The 25,452-nt window shown below is 35.8% G+C and overlaps 4 protein-coding genes and 1 non-coding gene across 13 annotated transcripts; 4 read left to right on the forward strand and 1 right to left on the reverse strand.

The window, feature by feature from the left end:
• The first annotated feature begins 6,757 nt into the window (after positions 1–6,757).
• Positions 6,758–9,489, forward strand: LOC104712733 (peroxidase 12-like). Its single transcript, XM_087465861.1, has 3 exons — positions 6,758–7,319; positions 8,423–8,617; positions 8,758–9,489. Exons 1-3 carry the CDS (start codon positions 7,050–7,052, stop codon positions 9,370–9,372), a joined length of 1,080 nt encoding a protein of 359 aa, XP_087321987.1. The 5' UTR covers positions 6,758–7,049; the 3' UTR covers positions 9,373–9,489.
• A 226-nt stretch (positions 9,490–9,715) lies between these two features.
• Positions 9,716–13,412, forward strand: LOC104712734 (carboxypeptidase SOL1). Of its 5 annotated transcripts, XM_087467091.1 has the most exons (16): positions 9,761–9,967; positions 10,158–10,224; positions 10,323–10,418; position 10,502; positions 10,559–10,612; positions 10,729–10,785; positions 10,968–11,063; positions 11,187–11,309; positions 11,420–11,524; positions 11,695–11,741; positions 11,846–11,971; positions 12,052–12,154; positions 12,233–12,295; positions 12,464–12,547; positions 12,645–12,708; positions 13,018–13,412. In XM_087467091.1, the coding sequence occupies exons 1-16, from the start codon at positions 9,874–9,876 to the stop codon at positions 13,323–13,325; spliced, it is 1,488 nt and encodes a 495-aa protein (XP_087323217.1). In that variant the 5' UTR covers positions 9,761–9,873; the 3' UTR covers positions 13,326–13,412. The 5 variants fall into 5 exon arrangements, 2 of the variants coding, with proteins under 2 accessions (XP_010427995.1, XP_087323217.1); XM_010429693.3 differs by lacking the exon at position 10,502 and having other exon boundaries at positions 9,716–9,967; positions 10,582–10,612; XR_015566863.1 differs by lacking the exon at position 10,502 and having other exon boundaries at positions 9,757–9,967; positions 10,582–10,612; positions 11,695–11,725.
• Positions 13,413–14,102: 690 nt separating this feature from the next.
• On the forward strand, positions 14,103–16,349 carry LOC104712736 (putative choline kinase 1). Of its 2 annotated transcripts, none has more exons than XM_010429694.2 (7): positions 14,103–14,815; positions 15,004–15,125; positions 15,218–15,413; positions 15,483–15,600; positions 15,694–15,741; positions 15,844–15,944; positions 16,034–16,349. In XM_010429694.2, exons 1-7 carry the CDS (start codon positions 14,438–14,440, stop codon positions 16,130–16,132), a joined length of 1,062 nt encoding a protein of 353 aa, XP_010427996.1. In that variant the 5' UTR covers positions 14,103–14,437; the 3' UTR covers positions 16,133–16,349. The 2 variants fall into 2 exon arrangements, with proteins under 2 accessions (XP_010427996.1, XP_087321994.1); XM_087465868.1 differs by having other exon boundaries at positions 14,113–14,815; positions 15,017–15,125.
• Positions 16,350–16,372: 23 nt separating this feature from the next.
• On the forward strand, positions 16,373–16,443 carry TRNAG-GCC (transfer RNA glycine (anticodon GCC)). The gene has a single exon. It is a non-coding gene; the product is annotated as a tRNA-Gly (tRNA).
• A 101-nt stretch (positions 16,444–16,544) lies between these two features.
• Positions 16,545–24,437, reverse strand: LOC104712737 (type IV inositol polyphosphate 5-phosphatase 3-like). 4 transcript variants are annotated; one of them, XM_087465864.1, is made up of 10 exons: positions 24,214–24,437; positions 19,833–19,879; positions 19,581–19,728; positions 19,350–19,487; positions 19,105–19,177; positions 18,846–18,950; positions 17,718–18,726; positions 17,456–17,640; positions 17,261–17,369; positions 16,545–17,161 (listed from the first exon to the last, which is right to left on the reverse strand). In XM_087465864.1, the coding sequence occupies exons 2-10, from the start codon at positions 19,860–19,862 to the stop codon at positions 16,817–16,819; spliced, it is 2,142 nt and encodes a 713-aa protein (XP_087321990.1). In that variant the 5' UTR covers positions 19,863–19,879; positions 24,214–24,437; the 3' UTR covers positions 16,545–16,816. The 4 variants fall into 4 exon arrangements, with proteins under 4 accessions (XP_087321990.1, XP_087321988.1, XP_087321991.1 ...); XM_087465862.1 differs by lacking the exon at positions 24,214–24,437 and adding an exon at positions 20,035–20,800; XM_087465865.1 differs by lacking the exon at positions 24,214–24,437 and having other exon boundaries at positions 19,833–19,904.
• Positions 24,438–25,452: the final 1,015 nt, after the last annotated feature.

Raw genomic sequence — 25,452 nt, forward strand, 5'->3', positions numbered from 1 at the left:
CCATATTCCTGGTTGTATCCTTTGGCAACGAGTCGTGCTTTACATCTGCCAAGAGCACCATTTGGTAAAAATTTGTTTTTGTAAACCCACTTACAGCCAACAACATTATGATTCGCGGGCGAGGAACAAGCTCCATTGTTCGATTTCGGGCAAAAGCATCAATCTCTCCCGACATTGCATCTCGCCATACTTTCTCCTTCATAGCTTGGTTCACGGTTAAGGGCTCGGTCGGGATATTGGTAGTTAAGGCTGCGGAGAGGTTGAGTTTTTGTTTTGGCTTGACAATATTGTTCTTGCGGCGGGTTTGCATAGGGTGATTGTTTTCAAGTGGCGGAGGAGGAGGATCAGGGTGTTGAGAGGAGGAAGTATTGGAGGTAGAGGACGAATGTTGTGGTGATTGGTGTGGGCTTTGTGATTGAGGCGATAATGGGCTTGGTTCATTATGGGCCGGAGAGGTAGTTGGGTTTGGAATCGGGGAAGGTGAATTTGTTGTTGTTATTGGGCTGGTGGATCGAGGTTGAGAGGGAGAGGTTGCATCTGATGTCAAATCTGCAATGTTACAATTCAGGGAAGAATCACTTACCGGTGTCGAGGAATGAGGCTCCGACGACGCATTCAATGGAGAATCTGAGCGCGAGGGTTCAGTTGACAGAAGCGACGGAGAGGTGAGTGGTGACGACAACAGAGGCGATGGCGAGGAAGGAATGAGTGTGACGGTCGGAGAAGGAGATGGCGAGGGTGACGAAGGAGGGTCGGAGGGCGTTGAACGCAGGGTGGAAAAGGGGAACGTCGTTTCATCAAACTTGACATGGCGGGAGACATAGATACGACCGGTGCTCGGTTGAAGACAGAGATATGCACTTTGAGTCAGAGAGTAACCCAAGAAGACACACGGAGTCGAGCGCTGTTCAAGCTTGTGAGCCGCATAAGGACGCAACCAGGGAAAACAGAGACATCCAAAGATTCTAAGTTTTGTGTAATTTGGTTGAGTGCGAAAGAGCTTCAGAAAGGGAGACTCCATGGCAATGGTCGGTGTTGGTAAACGATTGATGAGATAGACAGCGGTGGCAAAGGCATACGTCCAGTAGGTGGTGGGAAGACCTCCTTTGGTGAGAAGCGACAAGCCAGTTTCGACAATGTGTCTGTGTTTGCGTTCAGAAATACCGTTATGCTCCGGTGTGTGAGGCGGTGAGGTGAAGTGAGAGATACCAGCAGTGGAGAGAAAGGATTTGAGAGCAACAAATTCTCCTCCATTATCCGAGAACAGCGTTCCAATGCGTGTGTCAAATTTGTTTTCCACGAGTGCTTTGAAAGCAACAAAAGTTTCTCGAACTTGTGATTTTGCTTTGAGAGGATATAGCCATGTGTAACGGGAGTAATGATCAACGAGAACCAAGTAGTATTTGTAGTTGTCAATAGATAGAACTGGTGACGTCCAGACATCGGTAAAAATATATTCAAGGGGTCGAGTGGAAGTAATGGATGTTTGTGAAAATGGTAGCTTATGGCTTTTATTAATAGAGCAATCGGAACAAAATAAAGTGGGAGAAGAGGATTGAGTAAAAGGAAGATAATATTTTGATAGTAAAGTCTTAAGAATAGTAGAATGAGGGTGGCCTAAGCGGTGATGCCAGTTCACTAAGGTTGGTGTTGAGGACGAGGAAGCGAAGAAAGCAGAGACTGTTGACGCCGGCCACTCATAAACCTCATCCTTGGGTCGGCCTTGGAGTAACTGGACACCCGAGCTCAGGTCCTTCACCTGAAAAGCAGCAGGAGCAAATTCAACAGACACCTTGTTATCATTGCATAATCGATAAACAGAAATTAAGTTTTTATGAATATTAGGAACACAGAGGACATGTTTAAGAGTGAGGGGACGAGAGGAAGAGGGTAGAGATAGTGAACCAGTATGAGTAATGGAGAGACTAGAGCCATCACCAATGAGAACAGAGTCATCACCATGGTATGGACGAGACGAGGTAAGATTGTGGAGATAACTTGTCATGTGATGAGTAGCTCCACTATCCAAAAGCCATGAGTTTGCAGAAGGCGGAGCATTAAGAGCGAGATTTGCACTCGGCTGCCATGGGCGGACCGGCGTGGGGAGCAGACCACCGTGTGGAGAGGCAGCAGACTGATACAGTTGGGAGCATCGTTTTGCACTGTGCCCGAAAACACCACATAACTGACATTTGCCTTGGTAACCGCGAGTGTCGTGACGCTGAGAGTTGTAGGTGTTGGTGGTCTTGTTGTTCCACTGCTGGTGAGATCGCTGGTTTTGTCGCTGTTGATGTGGTCGAGAACGAGACGTAGCAACATTGGCAGAGACTGGGGTCGAAGAAGGCACCATGAGAGCAGCGGTCAACAGCTGAGCCTCCTTGTTGAGAAGCTTTTCATGGACTTCCGTGAGCTTAGGAGAGACTTCACGGCCTTCAACTTGATCAGCAACTGACCTGTATTCATCGGGAAGTCCACGAAGAACAGCTCCAATCTGCTCATCAAGATCGAAAGGCTTACCAAGGAGTGCGAGTTTGTCGAAACGAGTTGTTAGATCTTGCATGTACTCATCGATGGTTTTGTCACCTTTGGAGAACTGCTGTAGTTGGAGACGCAGCTGCTGAATATGACCCTTGCTTGGTTTGGCAAAAATGTCGGCAACAGTACACCACATCTCCGCAGCAGATTTGGTGGTGGTGACGAGAGGTTGAACGGAGGAAGAGAGAGTTCCAAGGAGACCGCTGTAGATCAGCTTGTCTTGACGGCGCCATTTGGTGTATTCAGGGTTGGGAGATGTGACACCGGCAGAGGTTACGGTGGGAGTCGGAGGTGGAAGAGATCCATCAACATATCCGGCTAAGTCGTAGCCATCAAGCAAAGAGTGGACTTGGAGACTCCAAGTGATGTAATTGAGAGAGGTGAGCTTGATAACATTACTCATATTGATGTTGAGGTAGGACTGAGTGGTATTGATGACTTCAGCGGTATTAGCCATGGCAGCGAGAAAGACAAAGCAGAGAAAGAGGAGAACAGAGGAAGAAAAACAGAGAAAAACAGAGGAGGAACAGAGAAAGAGATGAGAGAGGCGGAAGTTTTAGATCTTGTACTGCTCTGATACCATGTAAAGGATCAATCTTATTTTATTCAGAAGATATTACACAGCTATATATACTTGTACATAGAATACCCTAGAATACAACTATAAACAAAATGTTCTATAAATACATGATACGGGAGTGATACGAGAATATTGAGCTATTGAATAGAGTATCAAGGTGTATCTCTAACAGAAAATACTTTACCAAAAAATATAGTAGCGGAAATATGTAGATATGTTATTACTGAAACGACACCATGCGATTACGTCAACATTCGAAATTGTAATATTGTGCATGCATGCGTTACTATCTAGATTTGAATCCGCAATAATAACTAATTTTTATTACTTTTTTTTTTTTTTGGACAAACTAATTTTTATAACCAAAAGAAAAAAAAGAAAAAAAAAACAGAGCTGGTTTCCTACCGAGTAAATCAAATGCAAGTTTGATTATAAGGAGTTTTTGTAAAGGCTTTCGACAGAATTATTAAGAAGAGCTAGCTTAGTAGAAGATAAACCAAACACAGCCACAGGGTGTGTTAGAATAAGTGACTCTTGCGGATAGTTTTCACGATGCGTCTAGGGACGTCGATAACAATAATTAATTTAGAGTAGAAATCTGATTAGTGGCTGACATGACAGAAATTATAATTTCAAGTGGAAGATACTTAAGATAATTGATTCGTATCTCAAAAATAAGCTTACCATAGATTTTTTTTTTTTTTTTTTTTTTTTTACCATAGATTTGTTAAGATAACGTCTTATATTTATTTCTTCAGACGACATGATTATTATCTGAAATATTGATTACATTATGTGAAACGAATAACCGAAATCATTTTGAAAACTCATACATAAATGTAACTTCTGTCAGCAATTTATAAAACAATTTAAACCGGCTGGTATTGTGCATTGGTTCATGCAAAAACATAAATTAAAGCATGTTCGTGTATTAATTTATAAAATAGGTTAGTAATTCATGCTTCTTCAAACTATTTGTAGTTTTGTACATTGTTTCGACGGAGTAAAGTTTCCATTTCTTCAAATGCCAAAAAAAAAAAAAAAAAACGTAAACCTAAATCATTTCTTTAAATAAGTAATTTTTCTTTCACTTTTCATTTATTTATTTTTACGTGTAAAAACATTATGAATAGAGAAAATTCACCCACAAAAAAAAAAAATCGTGTGTTTTTTTTTTTTCTTTTACAAATTTTCTCTTAGCTTAGTCGATATTTTTATAAGTAGCTAGGTTTTATATTTGGATATATATATATATATAGCTAAAAGGCTATTCATTTAAGGCCCATGTTCAATTGATTAGGCCCAAGTCGTGATCCTGGCCCGGGACTAAGTATTCCGTTTAGTGTTACCTTAAATTTGTTTTTTTTAGTTTTGGTTTTAGGAGTTCTCACATTTTCCTTTTCTGGTCCAAAAATTAAACTAGTTTACACTTCTCTTTCTTATCTTTTCTTTTAGTTTATTTTAACCCGTTTTATATATTTTAAATTTCGTTCTTTATCTTTCTTTACTATTTTATCAAGTCTTTTATTTATCAAAATGTTTGTCTACTTTTTTCATTTTTTTTAATAAAGTATTTTTCATTGTATTACTTTTAATTTTTAAACTATTAACCTTTTGCAATTTGGCTCGTGGGCTGCTAATTTATATTTTATAACCATTCGCATTTTTTTATAAAAAATGATGAGGGGTCTTCTTTTGCATAATTATAGAATTTGCTTTCGGCTCTTTTCGTTGGAGAAAATAGAGTATATAGGAATCAATGTCTATTGTCTAATAAGGTAATTTTTGACAGCTTTACAGTAAATTTATGTGCATGTAATCAAAGACCATGATGATTCGTGTTAACATAAAAGGTATCTTTAGCATTTTGCATGCCTGGATCGGAGCCATTATTTTTTATCATTACTTCGCACCAAAACCTTTGGAATCAATATCCATATACAAATAGGATACAAATTCTGAAATTTTGTTTTAACTTTTCCACTTTCCACAAAAGTACAGTTTTGTAATAAAAAAATATCGTTCACTCATATGTTTTCATATACACCCCAATACGCCCACCACTAATTTCTGTAAATCATAATGACTAATGAGTTTAGTGACAGACTCACATGTTAAAGTAGTCCTAGAACCATGTGGAGGTAAATGAATACGAACCCAAATAATAAATGAGTTCTAAATCAACCCGATCAAGGAGGGGAAACATCCTATATGACTTTTGAAAATTTCATCAGAAGTCTTGTTCTAAAAAGTTGCATGATTCACACCTACCATACCTTTTAAATGATGTATTTTCGTTTCTTCTTTCTCTTCTATTATGTTTTAGTAACACAATTATACTGCCAATTAAATAAGAGAACAACACGTTTTTAAAGGATACAAAACATAGAAAATAGTTATCTCACTTTTTGGTTGACGAAAACCTATCCTTAAGGGAATTAGGTGAAGAGAGACTTATCAAAGACATTTTAATGTTGAGCCAACTACTCCCTCCAATATACTTAGCTAGGACAAAATAAGCAGACAAGAGATTAATTACCATGTTTTTGGAGTAATTCTTTTACTTGGTATGGTAATGAGTTAAACGCAGTGCAACAGAGACGCTTTCTTTCTTTTAGTACTTCTGTTTCATAACTTGTATGTATATTTCACAACTGTTCCATACACATTTATGGAAAAGCGCTGTACTAATTTTTTTTCCCACTATAAGCAAAATTTCTGTCGAATTTTCTGGACGTAACGTATATCTAATTAATACTTGTGAGAAAGAGAGAGAGGAGGAACGTGGCGAACAGAAACTTAAAAGAGTCTCAAACACATACAGATGTTAGCTTCTGTAGAACACACTTGTTTCGTCATTGGTGGTCTCTACAATATTCACGTTCTCACTTTGCATTAGTTTTCTTTTCTTCCAAACTTCAGAGTCTTTTACCCTTTTTGGTTTATTTCAAATGCCCCACCATTTCTGCTAAGTCACAATCTTCATAAACCATTTACGATCCACTGACTCAACGAATATGCCAACACAAGCGCGCGTGATTGCGTTGAGATAATGAGATTCGTCCACTGTCATGCGAGTTTCTCCAAAAAAATCCACATCGATATTTTCTTTATAAAAATGGATCAAATCATTTTTGTGGTCTCTATGACCAACAACTAGTATACACAAACGTATCACTAAATCTAAAATCTCTTTTTTTTTTTTTTTTTTTTTTTGTTGATTAGTTCCGCGATATAGCTAGAGTTGCGTAAAAACAATTCTTTTTCTCTCTTGTACTAGTAAATTTAAAAAGTATTAGATTTAGACTAACACACAATTTAGTTTGCACAAGCGTACTGTATTTATCATATATTAACAAAAAGTTAAAGATGAGTGATATTAATAGACGGTGATATTATTTCTTCCAATTTAGATTCTTTCTACACAAAGCTTCTCTTGTGTTTCAGCACGTAGTTTCTCGTTCGCTATAATATGCGGTCTCCGCGTTCATAACAATCCAAATCGCATGCATGCGACTAATAATAACTCGTATATTCCAAGATCGACTACATCTTAATTGTCAAATTAAAAAAAGATGACATATGCGTTTATGTCTTTTCTAAAAAGATATAAACGTATAAACCTCACACGTATATATATCTGCTTTTTAATCTTTGTTCCTACGCACGGAACGCAAAAATTTCCTCTTAGATTTTTTCTTCTTGAAAAAAATAAAATGAAAATACTCTCCTTTTTTTGGTCAAGATAAAAATACTCTCCTTTATTAAGCAAAAAATATTTATAAGGAAAAGGCTTTAGTGATCCTTTTAACATAAGAAAAAAAAGAACAAGGACCACATTTGCCTATAAAAACAAAGTCCATATCTATTTCTCAAGATCAAGAAAAAATAGAGAAGATAGAGAGAGAGAGGCTTTCATTGAAACACCAAAAAAATGGCAAAGGGTTATTCGACACGTGTGCTCACGTTTCTGATGTTGATCTCGCTAATGGCGGTGACACTGAACCTTGTGTCTTCTACTGCAGAGGCAAAGAAGCCGAGGAGAGATGTTCCTATAGTGAAAGGTCTCTCATGGAGCTTTTACCAGAAAGCATGTCCGAAAGTCGAAAACATTATCCGAAAAGAGCTCAAGAAAGTCTTCAAGAGAGATATTGGTTTAGCCGCAGCCATCCTTCGTATACATTTCCATGACTGCTTCGTTCAGGTTCGATCCTTTTGTTTTGTGTTTCTTGTACTAAATAAGAAATCTTAATCTGATTCTTCAAGCCTACTCGAAACTGTTCTTAGATACTTAATCTTATCTACGTATGTAATTTACATATATATATATATACATTCTTTTTTTTTTAGTAACAGCACATATCTATATTCTCTCAAAGTAGAAAACTCGTTTTTAGAATATAAGAAAAACCATACCCACTCATCACTCAATATGAACCACACAAAAAAAAAAAAAAAAAGGATTCGGGTTGTATATGAAAATGAAATTCATAAAGTATACTAATAAACAGGTTTGACTTTTCTTTTTAATAATCCGACCAAAATAACCTTAAAGAAAAACACAACATCGCCTCGAAATTCTCACGAACAAGATATAAGAGTTGTCCGCTTCTTACTTTCACTAATTCACTTACTTTCTTTCAAAACATAAGCCTCGAAATTCTCACGAACAAGATATAAGAGTTGTCCGCTTCTTACTTTCACTAATTCACTTACTTTCTTTCAAAACATAAGGGTTTCTTAGTGTAATCAGTAACTAAATTATCAAATATATTATCGAATAGTCATATGGTTTTGATGGACTAGTTAATTAATACTACAGACACTACTACATTAATTGCATGCAATAGTTTTACCAAAAAGATAATAACACATGCAATAGGGATCAGGATAGACTTGAATATATAGGGACATGTCGCATTAATACTATTCACCGGTTTTCCGTAGGTTAGTTGGATGGATCGCAGTTATAAAATGTAAACATCTTAAGTAATTTAATTTCGAAACCAATAATAAAAAATATTAACTGGTTGGGGCAAAAAAAAAACAAATTCAATTTATGATACTGATAGCATATATACAACACAACGCATGCATATATGTGAATTATATATTTGCCATGTTTTAAATATTTGATGTATCTAGTTTTTTGCAAGTTGCACACACTGCACCTTCGTATACTTCAATTTTTAATCAATTATGAAAAGCGGCATAACTTTGATCAGATCAGATGCATACAATTTCGGAGAAAAATTTCTGTATATATATTTTTCTGTACTGGTTGATAAAATAGTGTCTTAAAAACAGGGATGTGAAGCATCAGTACTGCTAGCTGGATCAGCAAGTGGACCAGGAGAACAATCATCAATCCCGAACCTGACACTCCGTCAACAAGCCTTTGTTGTCATTGATAACCTTCGTGCCCTTGTCCAGAAAAAGTGCGGTCAAGTTGTCTCTTGCTCTGACATCCTCGCTCTCGCGGCTCGGGACTCCGTCGTCCTAGTAACCAACTCTCTCTCTCTTTAGTTTAAGCCTGGATATCATGACTAATACAAACCATCAGTCGATAATTAAATTAGCTTATAATTTTGTTAAAAATCTCGTCGATAATTATTAATTACTTTTGGGTGTCGTCAATGTAGTCAGGAGGGCCAGACTATGCTGTGCCACTTGGGCGACGCGACTCACTAGCGTTCGCAAGTCAGGAGACCACATTAAATAACTTGCCACCACCGTTTGCCAACGCGAGCCAGCTCATCGCCGACTTCGCCAACAGAAACCTCAACATCACCGACTTAGTGGCACTCTCTGGTGGTCACACCATAGGAATTGCGCATTGTCCGTCTTTCACAGACCGACTCTACCCGAACCAAGACCCAACAATGAACAAGTCCTTCGCCAACAACCTCAAACGCACTTGTCCCACCGCGAACTCGAGCAACACGCAAGTGTTAGACATAAGGAGTCCCGACGTGTTCGACAACAAGTACTACGTTGATCTCATGAACCGACAAGGGCTATTCACTTCCGACCAGGATCTTTTCGTAGACAAGAGGACACGTGGCATCGTGGAGAGTTATGCGATCGACCAGCAACGGTTTTTCGAAGATTTTACGGTGGCGATGATCAAGATGGGTCAGATGAGTGTCTTGACGGGGACACAAGGAGAGATCCGTTCCAACTGTTCAGCAAGAAACACCCGAAGTTTCATGTCCGTCTTGGAAGAAGGCATAGAAGAAGCTATTTCCATGATCTAAATAACCATATATAATTCTCGACCTTTTCTTTTCTTTTATTTAGTTCACGCCCTTGTGCATGGTTTGTCGAATGCTTAAGAAGACTATCTGATAAATAAGAGCATTGCTTGGCTTCAATCTTAACTTTGTGTTTTTACTTCACGCACTTGTGGTTTGTTCGAATTCGAATATCTGAGACCATCTTTCTTATATGAATAAAATAGAATCACCTTGTCAACCTTGTGAAAGAAACTAGTTCAACTCCAGTCTCCAACAACAAGACTAATTAGAATTTTAACGGGCTAAGTGAATATAAAATAGGCCCAGTAATATACAAAAGCCAATAGTCCAATCTAGGAAACTTACTCAAGCCCAAGTACTTCAAGGTCAACTCAACGGTCTCTGTCTCCCTCTCCCACTGACTTTTCCGATAACCCGGCACTAGTTTATCGAATCAATCCGAAAGGGAAGTGAGAACCAAGAGAGTGAGACCAGAGAGATCTGCGTTTTTATTTTCTAGATATGAGCAAGCTCAGATTCGTCCACCATTTCCTATTTTTGACGGCGATTTATATTTCCCTTCCTCCGATCGCCGCTAGAGGCGGTCACTCCGAAGGTCCGCCGAAATTTTCCTCTTACCGCACAAATCTATAATTTTCTGTTTCCGTCATTAATTGCGCTTGATTTGGTGACAAGTTTAACAATGATCATATTTATTGGTTCAGAATACTAATTTGAGGTTTATGCATAACTGCTGCATTCAGTGACTTGCTTTATCTGGAATTTTGTGTATTTAATTTTTTTAGGTTATGGAAACTATAGCTTGCATGTTACTGAGAGACACTTACTTGCTCAAGAAGACCTTCGACCGAGGTAATATGTCGTTTAGAGGTTTCAAGCTGTTATTTAGGGATGTCGTTACTGTTTTTCTACGTGAATTGATGATAACTGTGTTTTTCCATTGTTCAAAGTTTGGAATTAACTCGAGGTTACATGAAAAATGATGATCTTGAGAAAGCAATGAAAGATTTCACCAAAAGGTGTAGCAAGATCTCGAGATTATACAGGTAATTAAATTACTTGGCTGGTACTTGTATGAGCAATTCGTTGGAGAAGTTAGTAAATTGTCCTTCTTTTTTTCTTTCTTTAGAGTTAGTATTAGTTCTTATGGTGTTGTTGATTTTTGTTCGTTATTTCTCTCTTTGAGGGTTTTCTGGAACGTGCTTTCAGCATCGGCAAGAGTGTCAATGGATTTCCTTTGGTAATGCACTCTTAGCTAATCAGAAGTAATTCTTCTGACTTTACAATGTGCGTCTCTTAGGAATCAGTATAATTGATGCCTTGTGGTGTTTGTTTCTTGGTTTGTCTTTTTTTAAGTGGGTCATAGAGATTTCAGACAGACCTGGAGAGATAGAGGCTGAACCTGCATTCAAGGTAAAAACATCTGCTTGATTAGCTAGGCTGCCTATACATGCAACCAGTTAATTATGATTTTCGCTTGTGAAAGCCTAGATGAAACCTTTATAGTTTAATTTGACTGGGATTCTTTCTGATAATTGATTGGTAGTGCTTTTTATCTTCTTGGAATCTAATTTGTTAAACAAATGGTCACGCAGTACATTGGGAATGTACATGGAGATGAACCTGTAGGGCGTGAGCTCTTAATACGTCTTGCAAACTGGATTTGCGATAACTATAAAAAGGATCCATTGGTAAGTGATTTTTGCTTCTTTTCGACCATGCCTTGACCAAGATTTTTTTTTTTTTCACTCATCTAAAATTGCCTAAGGAAAAGGTTATAGGCAAATACTGATATTATCCATTTTAATATGCAGGCTCAAATGATTGTAGAAAATGTTCACCTTCATATATTGCCATCATTGAATCCAGATGGCTTTTCAATTAGGAAACGTAATAATGCAAACGATGTTGATCTGAATCGCGACTTCCCTGACCAGGTGATTTCCACACTCAGAAGTAGTATTTTCTTCAATGCTGTGATTTGCATGATTAGTTGATTCTATTCAAAGTCACGTTTGGCTTGCTTAACTCATACCTAATAATGCAGTTCTTTCCCGTAAATGATGACTTAAGTTTGAGGCAACCTGAAACTAGGGCAATCATGACTTGGCTGAGAGATACACGATTCACAGCGTCGGCTACTCTGCACGGGGTAATTTACCTGACATTTCTCCGTAGCAGACTTGTGCATACTGTAGCGTCTTAAATATGTCCAATTTGATAGTTTACTTTTAAGAATTTCCAAGGGGTTTTAATATTATTATCTAGTAAAGTCGTGATTCAGTGTGAATAAAATGTTTGCTAAACCTGGTTTTCTTTCAGGGTGCGCTGGTCGCAAATTTTCCATGGGATGGTACGGAGGATAGGAGGTGTTTACTTCTATTCAAAATGATCTTTTACATAATGCAAAGCTTTTTGCTTTGTCCTTTATGCGATGCAAAAATCATGTAGCTGTTCTGCACCCTTCTTGCAGGAAATACTATTATGGATGCCCTGATGATGAGGCATACCGGTTCTTGGCACGTATATATAGCAAATCTCACCGTAATATGTCTTTGAGCAAAGAATTTAAGGAAGGAATCACAAATGGAGCATCCTGGTATCATATCCAGTACACTCTCTCTATCTTCCGCAACAAATGAGTTTTTAGGTTAATGCTTTATGCAAAACGCTCTACAGGTACCCAATTTATGGTGGTATGCAAGACTGGAATTACATATATGGAGGATGCTTTGAATTGACTCTGGAAATAAGCGACAACAAGTGGCCTAGAGCCTCAGAGGTCTAATCTTATATACCTGTGTGATATCTGTTTCATGCAAAGATAGTTTAGCTGATAGAGTTTGCATTTCTTATACAGCTTCCTACCATTTGGGATTACAATAGAAAGAGCATGCTGAATCTTGTTGCAAGCATAGTGAAGGTAATATTTAATTTTTTTTTAAGAACCCAACATGTTAATCTTGTTGTATCATTTTAGATTGAGCCTGTAGAGAGTGGTTACATTAATGAAAGTTTGCTCCTTTACTGCCATCGTTATATATTATCATTTTTGTCTTTTGTTAAGTAAGCCCTCATCTCTTGACCTTAGACAGGAGTTCATGGACGGATCTTTTCATTAGACCAGGGAAAGCCACTGCCTGGGCATGTTGTGGTCAAGGGAATTAACTATACGGTATACATATATTGACCTTACCTTCTAAAATCCCTATTCCTAAATCTAGAATATCTTGTTAGCTCTTAGTTACTCATCGTAGTCTTGTGCTCTTCAGGTTAAAGCTCATCAAGAATACGCAGACTACCATCGGCTGCTTGCACCTGGACAGATATATGAAGGTCTGATGCTCTTTCCTCACATTTATTAGCTTAATATACGTGTGATTATGTTGCAATAGTAACTTGCTATCTCTATTTTAGACTAGGAATCCGATTGAGTTCTTATCAGTATGATATTAGAGTTGTCCACTATCATGTTATGAGCAGATGATTATTGTTATTACCAGCTCATTTTATAGAGTCATCCATAAGACCGTGCCACTTACAAATGCACTATGAGCTGTTATAAGTTGATGCTATTTTTGATCTCAACTTCTTTGTTATTGTTGATTACTTGCCTCGTTTTGAGTTTTACTTTCTGATTCGCAGTCACAGCATCATCCCCGGGATACAAACCGAAAACAACAAGTGTTTGGTTGGGTGACAACGCTGTTACCGCTGATTTCATTCTCATCCCAGAAGCAAGCTCCCGAGGCAAGTTACTGAGAAGCAACTGTGACTGTAGCTGTAAAAGCTGCGGTCAGCCGCTACTAGCACACTTTTTCACAGAGACAAATAACGGAATCACGCTTACGCTTATCGTGGTAGTAGTGTTCCTGTGTTTTTTGTTGCAAAGAAGGGTGAGATTTAACCTCTTGAAGCAAAAACAATCCTCTAGAAGACCCATAACAGTATGATTTAAATAGGTAGAATAATAAACACAACTCTCTAAATAAGCAAAAAAAAACCCCATACTTGGAAAATAAAAGTTTGTACTTTATGTATGTGTTTGGTTGATCTTATCATCATCTTACAAAGTCTTGTACTAACTACGTCAAGAAGTGCAACATTTTCGTAAAGAGAAACGTTCACATCTGAAATGTCAAAGTCAAACGCAGATAAGAAGTATGAAAAAAAAAACATTTTAAAATGTAATAAAATCTATATTTTGTTGTTATCCATAGCTTTCATTTCGATTTCGTAAGACTTTTTATAGACATGAAAATATATTTTTCTATCTAATCTGTAAGCAGAGCAGGTGTACTTTATTTAGAAAGTAGAATTCTGTTTTATTATTAGAAAATCCTTCCTCTAAAAAGTTCACTCATTTCCTATAATAGTGATTAGAAATGATACATAGAATCTATGATACTAATTGGATCACTATATATAGAAACCAATTGGTTTTTTATAAATTTAATCACTCTTTTTACTACTGAAACTTTTACATATGACCTGTTACAAAAAATACACAGAGACACAACAGTCAGTCACACACTGCTGTCTCGCCGCCAAAGAAAAAAAAGAGAAGACTATTTAATATTTTACATTCGTTGACTTTGACTTTTAACAATGACCGCCTCATTACGCCGTTGACTTAGCCCCGCCCATAAATAACCACGTGTATTTACCTGATTGGTTCCGACAAAACCGTCGGTCACCATAACCGTTTTTATATAAAAACACCGTCACTCGAAAAAGATCGTATCACATTCACACACGGGACGAACAAACAACGAACAACGAAACTACGCATTCTTATCTTTCTGGGTTTTTTATATAAAATTTACTCAAAATTATAAATAAATATAAAAAACCCAGAAACGTAATTTCGTCAAGTTCAAAAATTCAATTCCCAGAATCATATCTTTCCATAAAAAAAAGATTCCATAAAGCTCCTTTTTCTCTGTGGATAAATCTTCTCTCTCAGATAGAATCTCATACCCTTCGGAATCTTCACCTTTACAAACATTTTTTTCATAAACCTGATCTTGTTCAATTCCAAGATTTTGTTGTTGTTGTTGTTAAAATGGCGATCAAAACGAAGACTAGTTTAATCCCGAGTTGTGCATCACCAGAGGATCTAAAACGTGTATTGACAACGTTAGGTTCAAGCTGGGGAGATGTAGTCGAAGATCTAGAGCGGCTTGAGGTTGTTCCTTTAAAAGGAGCTATGACGAACGAGGTTTATCAGATTAATTGGCCTACTTTAAACGGTGGTGTTGGTGGTGAACAAGATGATGTTCATCGGAAAGTTCTTGTTCGGATCTACGGTGACGGCGTTGACCTTTTCTTTAACAGAGATGATGAAATCAAAACCTTTGAGTGTATGTCTCATCATGGTTATGGTCCTAAGCTTCTTGGTCGTTTCTCTGATGGTCGTCTTGAAGAGTTCATCCACGCCAGAGTACGTTTTTTTTCTTTTTATTTTTTTGTTGTGTTTTTGGCTTTAGGAAGAACAGAGGAAGATAGGTTTTAGTTAGTGGTATTGTTTGCGTTTCAAGAAATCAAGATTGGGGATGATAATATATATATAAATAGAGAGAGAGAGATTTTGTGTATGACGTTAATTTGTTGGTTTGGTTCGTTCACCAGACTCTTTCTGCAGATGATCTTCGTATAGCTGAGACATCTGGTTTCATTGCTGCGAAGCTAAGAGAGTTTCATATGCTTGATATGCCTGGTCCTAAGAACATTATCCTCTGGGAAAGACTTAGGTAAAGATAAAAAAAAAAAACAAATTTCATTTCTTTCTTTCTTTTTATATATCAAATGTTTCTGGCTAATCTCTCTTTGTGTCTTTTATTAGGACTTGGCTTAAGGAGGCTAAGAACTTGGCTTCACCAATAGAGATGGATGAGTTTCGGTTGGAAGCTTTGGAAGGTGAAATCAATTTGTTGGAGGAGAGACTGACTATGGATGATCAAGAGATTGGTTTCTGTCACAATGATCTTCAGTACGGTAACATCATGATTGATGAAGAGACCAACGCTATTACCATCATAGTAAGTTTTTCTTGAACCGAAGCTTCATCAAGAAAATGCTCTGTTTTTAATCAGTCTGTTCAATTGCAGGACTATGAGTATTCGAGTTTCAACCCAATTGCTTATGACATTGCAAACCACTTTTGTGAAATGGCTGCTAATTATCATTCAGACACTCCTCATGTTCTGGACTACACTCTATATCCAGGTCCATATCATATAAACATCTAACTTTATAATATGTTGTTACTCGAGGTATCTCAGAATCTGATTGTGTATGTGTGTATGATATTAAAAACAGGAGAAGAAGAACGGAGAAGGTTCATTAGCACATACCTTGCCTCTACAGGTTTTTATCCGTTTCAACGTTTTATACTTCTTCAAACCTCAGACATAACTCTTCTCTTAATCAAAACCTATTCCTCTATTTTTTTTTTTTTGTTAATCTCAGGGAATGCAACAAGTGAGAAAGAAGTGGATAGATTGCTGAATGATGCAGAGAGCTACACTTTAGCAAACCATATCTTCTGGGGCTTATGGGGAATCATCTCGGTTCGCTCTCTCTCTCTCTCTCTTTCTATCCCTTACTTTTAGCTTATAATGTTGAAACCAGTATTAATGTGTATGTTGATGCAATACAGGGACATGTGAACAAGATTGAGTTCGATTATACGGAATATGCAAGGCAGAGATTTAAGCAGTACTGGCTTAGAAAGCCTTTGCTTCTGGATTTACATTAAAAAGATGAAGAACAAGACTCGCATTGAAGCCGATATACATTGAATTCCTAAAAAGTTTATGCAAATAGATTCAAGGAAAAGGGAAAAAATTAGGAGACTATCTATATTGCAATTGTTATTTTCATCTACAGTTCATGTTTTATTTTTTCCTTGTATATATAGAGAGGTTTGTAAACTTTCAAAACAGTAACATTGAATAAAACTTGTTTTAACGGAAGTAGTTTATAATGTATACAAGAAGCACCAGTGGTCTAGTGGTAGAATAGTACCCTGCCACGGTACAGACCCGAGTTCGATTCCCGGCTGGTGCACATCTCTTTTTTTCATCTCTTTTGAGTGGAAACTAAAAATGGGCAATGGTCTTTTTTTGGTACTTTTAAAATAACCAGGACTAATAAGAATAATAATCATGGATGTGAAATGTTTCTTGATTTTCATTATATATCAACTAAATTTACAACTGTAAAAACCAACACACACACAAAAGAAGAAGATATAAGAATGTAAATGTTTCTCACTGTGATGGGATGCATCAGTATAAAACGACATGAGATTCAAAAACCTATCCGTAGGTAGAAAGAGAATGTCTCTTTCGCCAATACTTCATATGCATTATATATATATATATGCAATATCAAACACAAACCAAGCACCACGTACGAAAATCTCAAAATCTTCTTCGTTTTAAACAAGAACAGCCACAAGTCCCTCGTCTTCAATCTCTGCATCCGTGAATGTCAACGCTCGCTGAAGCTTTCTAGCAGAAAACACCTCCACTTCAGCCATGTATATCGCGGTAACCGGACGATGATCTGAGAATTTCTGTTCAGTTCTCCTGTAATGAACCAACCTCATTCCATTCCCATAGGATAGTACTCTGTCACACCAAGCTGGTGTTCTCTTCGGTGCCTTTCCATCGTTACCCGTATACTCATCCGAATTCGCTTGGTACTTATATGTTGGTGGAAAATGTAGAGTTCCTTCTGACCATCCATCAAACGCTCGACCTTTCCTGTATTCCTTTACCAGCTGCAATACATATTCATACCAAAACAAAAAAAAAACATTATGTTTCAAAATATGACAGAACACATTTTGAGATTATGTGTGTGACTGTGTATATGTTACCTGATCATATTCAAGTAACTGAGACCATTCTCTCTTTTCAATGAGGTCTCTAGTTTTCTCATATGATAAGTTAAGCCGATAGTTCAGATCTCCTAACCAGATTATTCTTCTGCAAAGAGGTGAAACACACAAGTAAAGTTAGACATATATATATATATAAAACCAAGAGCTGAGACAGAGTAAAAAAAGACCTACTCGTGATCATAGATAAGCTTGGGAAGTCCAAGAGCTGAGACAGAGTGGAAGACTGTTCTTTTATGTATCTCGTGTACATCAGCATTCCTCTTGATCTGATCAACCTCTCTTTCTCCTGCCGTCAAATGCGTGCATATGAAACAGAAGAACGTCTGGTTTATTGACATGCTCACAGACACAGCTCCCTACAGACAACAGATCATTTCAGAGTTTTGAATATATTGTAACATAAATTTGATGGATATGTCTAAGTTTTATATACCTTGTTACCAATATATCCCATTACGCCAACTCCAACGGTAGAGACACGTACGTTTTGAATGTGTTTTCTCAGGCTTCGTTTAACCCAAATGGTCAAAAGAATCCCAACCATTTGTTTACTCACTAGCCTCACATAAGCCGGTCTTCGTTTCCTCTCCATTAGCAACTTCAGGTCCATTTCCGCTAGAGCCAATACCTCCTCAGGGATCCCGTTGTTGCTTCCGGCCACAGCCTTAAACGAACTGTAAGCCTTGAAAGACTTTGCTGTTCTCAAAGACTTCGTTGTCTTTATCGACGGCTGTCTATCGAGAACACAAGACGGGCCTAACATGTTCAAAGGTGGCTCAGGCCAGCTCAAACCTATCCGTTCTTTCCCACTTAACATCCGATTCAACGTTCTCATACCGGTTTCAGCACTATACTCACTGTTCATCCTCTCCCTCACCGTCTTCATTGACGGCTGTCTATCTAACATGGTCAACGGTGGCTCAGGCCAGCTCAAACCCATCCGTTCTTTCCCACTTAACATCCGCTTAAGCGTTTCAATATCATTTTGAGTAGAATCCTCCTTAGAGCTATCATCAACGCGTAAACAGATTTGTCTGTCTAGCTTCTTTGGAGAAGAGAACTGTCTCTTGATCTCAACAACCGGTAAGCCAGTATTGGGATCAACAAGAGTCTTGACTTCACCGATAACACCACCGTCATGTTTTAACGCCCAGAGCCTATCGGCTTCCTCTTCTTCTTCATCGTCCTCGTCAATAGGATGAATCTCAACACCAGTATCGCTATCACTCTCGAAAGCTACTTCTTCCTCTATAACATCATGTGTTTCCTCAAAAGGTTTAAACCTTCCAGGAGATGGTGGATCACTGTAACTTTTAACCGCAGAGAGTTTTGGTCTAACTCTGTTCAATGCTTCTCTAATGACTTCTTCCCATTTAGCAACGGGACGGTTATCTTCAGCTCCAAGAATGTTTCCAGCATTCAATGGTACAATCTCTTGTAAACTTTCATACATAACAAAAACAAAAACAAAAACATGTATAAAAATTCTCTAACAAGAACATATGTATTGAACAGAGTTAGTTTTGTCCATGTCGTTAGAAAAGTCAAAATTATTATATACCCAAGAACGTAGATATCAGCTGGTTGATTAATTTCAATCCAGTCATCAAGGTCAAGATCAGATGGTGGTGAGATTCCTCCAACGTTCCACGTACCAACACATACTCTGCACACAAATTCATTCCGACATGTTAGGGTCTCCTTTTACCCAACCAAACAACAACAAAAAAATTACATAATGAAAAAGATAAGACGATAACATCCGAATCTACATATTATATATAGTACTATTAAAAAATAAATAAATAAAAGAATTGTACCTTATTTCTTTGTTGTTAATGTACTGTGCTCTTAATGTTTCTGAATTCCTTCTTCTTAACTTCATTGGAGCATCTGAACCAACCAAAATAAAAAATTAAAGATTCACAAATTTGTATCTTTCTTTTTATAAAAAAAAAAAGATTTTGAAATTCCAACAAAGGGATCTTGAAAAAACCAAGAAAACACCCCACACACTGAATCATCACACTGATCATTATAACTACCTATGCAATTTCCGCATTACCATTGCTTATAAACTCAGCAGCGGCTGCGGCTGCGTCTACAACAGTAGCCGAAGCCGCGGCGATGGCGTCCTCCGCGTTCTCACAAACCTTCGATGATGATTCTCTTCCCCTCGAGCTCGATTCTTTACCACCACCACCTGTTTATGTTTTACAAAACCGGTTTAGATAACCGGAGAAAAATTAAAAATAAAGAACCGGTGTTTTCATCAGAGAGGAGAGAGAGAGAGGACCTTCTTCATCGGAGCTAGAAGAAGCATCATCGTCGTTAACTTGACGAGCATCTTCGTTTTCGGATTCGTCTTCACTATCAGCACCATACTCAGGATCTCTACCACTTATGTTCAACCACTTTCTCATCACCAACTTTGCCCATAATCTCTGTACACCAAACTCAACTTCATCACAACCTTATAACCCAATTCAGCTTTTTACCTTTTCTTTTTCAGACAAGAAAATCTTTTAAAAAGACTACCAGAAAGTACCTGGGATTTCTGACGATGGGTTTTCTTCATTATTCCGGCTGGTTCAACTGAAGACATGAAAATATAAATAATCTTAGAATTCTCCACAAAAAAAAGAGAGAATTTATTTTTATATAAATAAAGAGGAAAGTGATGAAAACTTTTATTTTTTATATATAAGTCTGGATATTATTTTTTTGCCAGACCATAAATCCAAAATTACTTGAAAGAGTTGGGAAACAACGCGTGAGTCAGTCCTCGTCTTTCTTTTCATCATTTTATGTAAGAATTTTTTTAAAAAAAAAAATAATTGCGTTACAATAATGTTTTTTTTTTCTCACGTTATGGTCAATTTTTTGTTTCTGTTTAAAATAATCAAAATCAAAGTTTTAGACTGATTTTGGAAACTTATGGAAAAAAAAACAGGATATTTTTTATTATTTTTAAAATATCTACAATGATTAATAATGATGATTAAAATAAAACTATAGGAATATCCGGATTACGGTCTCTAGTTTTTTTATATGATAACGTAGAATTAGTTTGTTACTACGTTATGGTGATCGTGATGGCTTTTGAGTGACAGCAATATATTTTTATTGGCCACTATAAAACGAGTTTACATTTATAAGATTAATAAACAAGTGTAAACTATGCACATAGTGTGCATACTGGACTTGGTATAACAACTCTCTGCTCACGGGATCATTCTTCTTTTTTACATAAACTAATGGTCTCAGCCTCTCAGGCTCGCAGCCATTTGGATTTTACCTTTTGGACCGCAACTCAACTGCTTCTATAGATAGATATTAAAATGAGTTAATGTTGTGTGTTACATGTTTGGTAATAATTATTATATAGATTTCACATTATTAACGTGTGGTAAGTGATAATTCAGGTGTTCTGTTCTTAATTAACAAATAAAAAAGTTAATCGAAAAAGTAGTGGGAAAATCAGAAGTGGTGGCCACGCAGGTGGTGGTGGTGGTGGCGTGGCTCGTATGCAATAGTGGGTAGTATAATAATAGCCGAGCAAGAAAGGTGAAATAACATATCAACAAAGATGATTCAGACGTGAATATACGAGAATCGTTTTTTTATTTTTAAAAATTTTCTTTAAGAATAATAGAATCACCTAAAAACTACATTGCTTTCATTGTTATGATTAATTACGCATTTATTGATGTGTATATGAATTTTTTATATTTGATAATAAGACTTACTAATTGAAATAACTGAATCAAACGTTAAAAAAGAAGAAGTGGAGTAAAAAATCGTCATTGTTTCCAAACAACAAAAATATACCCCTAATCTTAACAATATATTTAGATAAGAAAATCATGAAACCCTAAAATCTCTATAATATATTTGTAATTAAATAGGACAATCTTAGGATATAAAAATTGATATTAAATATTTATCTTAACATTAATTTTGGATATGCATTTATATAATATCAAAAATAGTTTTGGTTATTCCGTATTCGCGTATATAGTTCGGTTCCGATTCGGTACTCGATTATGATTTGTTCAATTCTCATATTTATGATTTATATAGAAACCAAACCGATCACAACATCGGTTCAAATACCATTCGATTTAGGTAAGTTTGGTACTTACAGTTAGGATATCTGTGCATGACTTATGAAAAACGTAACCATAATCATAATCATAACCATTTGAAAAAAAAAACATAAAACGCATCAAAATTAGCCCAATAATATAAAAGGCAAAATTTTATATTCGGGGTACCAAAAAAAGTTATTAACAGGTAAAAAAAAAAAACGAACGCAAGTACATGGAGCCGCCGCCACATTGGTCGATAAGGTGTAAAAGCAATTCTATGAGATCCGGTTCAAAAGTCCGGTCAGAGTCCGGTTAATGGATAAGGTGTTCGGGTCGGTGTGGTGTGGTGCGGTGCGGGTCCCCAAGAAATACACGGACCACGGAAGAAGCCTACGATTTGGACTCTATTGGGTCCACCCACTTTTAACTAGACTTGGATCTACTCTTTTGTACCCCAACCCTATTTGTTTCATAGCTTCCAGTTCTCACCTAAAATCCAAATCAGTTAAATCAATTAATTAATTTTGCTCTAAATTTTCGTTTAATTCTATACTTTACTCAGTTTTTATATTAAAACAAATGTTTATCCTATAAAATTAATCCTACTCTATCAACTATCATATACTTTTTTCTACACAGTCAAGTATACGGATAGTATGATATTATATTGAGTAAAATAAAATAAAAGAATAACTCTTTTCCATTTAGTAATAGATGAATAAAATTTGCAAGAGTATCTTCTTTATACCCAAAATTTTTATAAAAGAAATTATAACAATATAAAAGAGATTAAAATGATACTCTTTTCGTTTTAAAATATAAAATATTTTAGTTTTGAATAAAATCACGTAGATTAAAAAATAACTACTTTAACATAGTTCCACCAATTATAAATAAGACTATATAATATAAAATATTAAATTAATTTAATATCTATTTTTAGAAGTTGCATAAAATTTTTAAAACATCTCTATATATTATGAAACAAAATAATTTTTCTAAAATATTCTATATTATAAAATGGAAAGAGTATATACGTAATTTGTCAAACTCAGGAAAAATAGATGTATTTTTGTGCTAAATATGTAAATAATTTATTAGAAAAAAATAATTAAATTTGCAGTCGGAAATTGTAGACCTCCACCAACAACAAAAGAATGTTGAAATAAACATCTCACGTCTAATGTGTTGGAAAAATAAGGGTGCAAGTCCCATGACAGTCCATACTTCATTCTTCATCATCGATGATGTTTTTGTAAACAAAAAAAAAACCAGAATTATTTATTGAGATTTTTGTGGCCGGTGATATCCTGAGATTCTATGTTATTGATTTTCTTATAAACCCCAAACAACAAAACATTGCTACGGAAACATGTCTCTTTTGTTTGGAAGTAATATGCTGTAATCTATATCAACAAAGCTAGCCCCCTTAGCAAATATCCATATACGTAAACAAGTAGAGAAAATAATTTTCTAACGTGATGTATTAAAATGGGAAAAAATATCGACGAGGATGGGTCAGTTCGAACAAAAACGAAAAATTAAGAGAGCGACAAAAACAAGAAAAAAAAAAAAAAAAAAAAAAAAGATAAATTTGGAGAGAATAGAGATAAAGAGATCACAAGGAAAAGAAAACATGTTTGGTGCCTTTTGGGATCACATCAATCTTGACCACAATCTACAATATAGGCAATGGTCGACGCCCAAATTTTAGCCAATCATATATATTATTTATACTTGGTATGATATTTACAAGATAAGATAAGAAGATATCATTAATCCAACACAATAAACTTAACTAAACCGTAGTTTGATGGTTTTAATATGAAATTTTAGAGATACTTTGGTCAAATCAGAAAATGAGTTATACTTTAAAGATATTTAGAGGTTTCCTAGTGACGTTATCTACGTATATCATTTCGGAAATTAATCCAAAATTTTACTGATATTTTTTTGTCTTTTCATGCGAGCTAGTGGAGTATATATGCCACTTTAAACTCAGCTTTATGTGAATTCGAACTCACCCACGTCGAAAACGACATGGAAGATTAAAAATATTGGTCAAAATCAACTACTGTCTTTAGATTGACATCTCCATTTTAGCTGACATATATTACTTTTAACTCCATATTTGCTTAAGGAAAAATGACTAAAAATATAAATTCGACAAAACATGTAACCTAATGCCATGAACAATGTTAAAAGGTCAGCGAATTTTTCGTTTTTAAAGAAAATAAAACAATATTAAAGAAAGACAAAAACAAAAAGAATCACATAACAACAGCAAAGCTATGATACGCAACATATATTCTCTATATTAGAGATTGTGTAGATAACGAAAAAAAGTACAATACAAAGTGACTAAATATAACCTTTATTTTAGGAATATATGGTCCCAAATAACACAGTAACTCACTGTTCTTCTCTGTTTTTCACTTGTTTTATTCCTTGTTTTTAGACTTTTATATAATTTTCCATATCCAAAGTGGACAAAAAAAAAACACAATATCCATTTTGAAGTAAATAAATTCGAATGTTTAGTTTTGGTTACATTAGAAGTAATGATGAATTAACGAAATTGGTAATGGTTATTGGATACGGAGAAGAAAGTGTTCAGAAATCGAAACTCAATTATTGAAACATTTCTTCTCTCAATTAAACAATAGTTTTTATTATTATTATTTGTATGTTTTTATTTGATCAACGACAAATTTCATTAAATAATAGATTTTGTGGTCAGATTTAAAACCCCATACAAACGAGAACAGAACCAAACTTGGACAGTAAAGAAAAATCTAAAATATAATATAAAGTAATGAGATCAGATAATAAAAGTACCTGTGAGAGAGGTTTGGCTCTGTGACTCTGAAGAGATGACGAAACCGAAGAATAAGAGAAGAAGACGACGAGAACAGAAACACGAAAGAGCGAAGGCACTTACTGCTTCTTTGGGTGTCTTGTGAAATGAATGTGAATGTGAGCTTTTTTTTTTTTGGAAGGTCGAGAAAAAAAAACAAATCTCTTTCTTGCTCTGACCCCTATTGCTTCTCCATTTTATATTGTGTTTACGTTCACATGTTATTAATTTCATATATACATTTTTATTTTTATTATATATCTCATAGATTTCTTTACAATGTACACGTTTCTGCCACGTGTTTCTTCTAAGAAAGCTTTCATCTTTTTTTTTAATTTCATTCTCAAAAAGTAAAAGTATTTTTTTTCAATCGACCTCGAAGTTTCTTACCCTTTCATAGGACCCGGTCCTTTTCATACAGGATGGTAATTGTAATGCATTATTATTGTTTTGTTTGGCTCTAATTTTTATTTTTATTGTTGGTGTAGATTGTAGAAGACAAATTTTTATAAATATCGAAAACGATATATGATGGAAAATGTTTTACGAATATTAGCTTCTATTTTTGTATTATTTAACATCACCGAAGATATGTTTTTTTTTCTTTCTTTTATCTTCTAATTTAGGTGCATTATATTGTTGTGGGTATAATTTGTTTAGGATAAAAAAAAGTCAAAATTAGGTTTCCCATTTCTAGATCCGTCCAACCAACAAGAAATATGGGTTCAGCTATTATTATTATTAGGGGAATATAAACATAAACTTTAAAGAAAATATAAGGAAAGAAGAAAATGATGAAGGTGTACTCCAATTAGCAGTACCATAAACCTGTTTAAGTAGAAAGATTTGGTAAATGATGACAAAATAGTTAAGAGGATTACAAAAGATTACCAACTAGTCAACTACACCTTTACACTATTCTTTGTTTTTAACGTCAAAAAAGTTGGACTCATAACTTTTTTCCTCGTGAGTGACAGACAACTGGTAAAACAGAAATTTCAAAGGTAAAATAGTGTGTTACTAAACGCCATTCACATCACTTGTTTAACAGGCGACGAAACAAACCGGTGGCAGATGGAGACATTTTCGCCTGTTGGACCTCCGGTTTTTGTAACCACAACAGCTTTTATGGTACATGTTACCACATGTCATTTGACGTCAACCCTCAAAAAAATAAGTCCAAATATTGATTCGTTGTTCAATGTTGTCGTGTCCAATGT

The sequence above is a fragment of the Camelina sativa genome, chromosome 9 (assembly GCF_030686135.1).
Source record: "Camelina sativa cultivar CO46 ecotype springtype chromosome 9, ASM3068613v1".
In the NCBI taxonomy this organism is placed as follows: domain Eukaryota; kingdom Viridiplantae; phylum Streptophyta; class Magnoliopsida; order Brassicales; family Brassicaceae; genus Camelina; species Camelina sativa.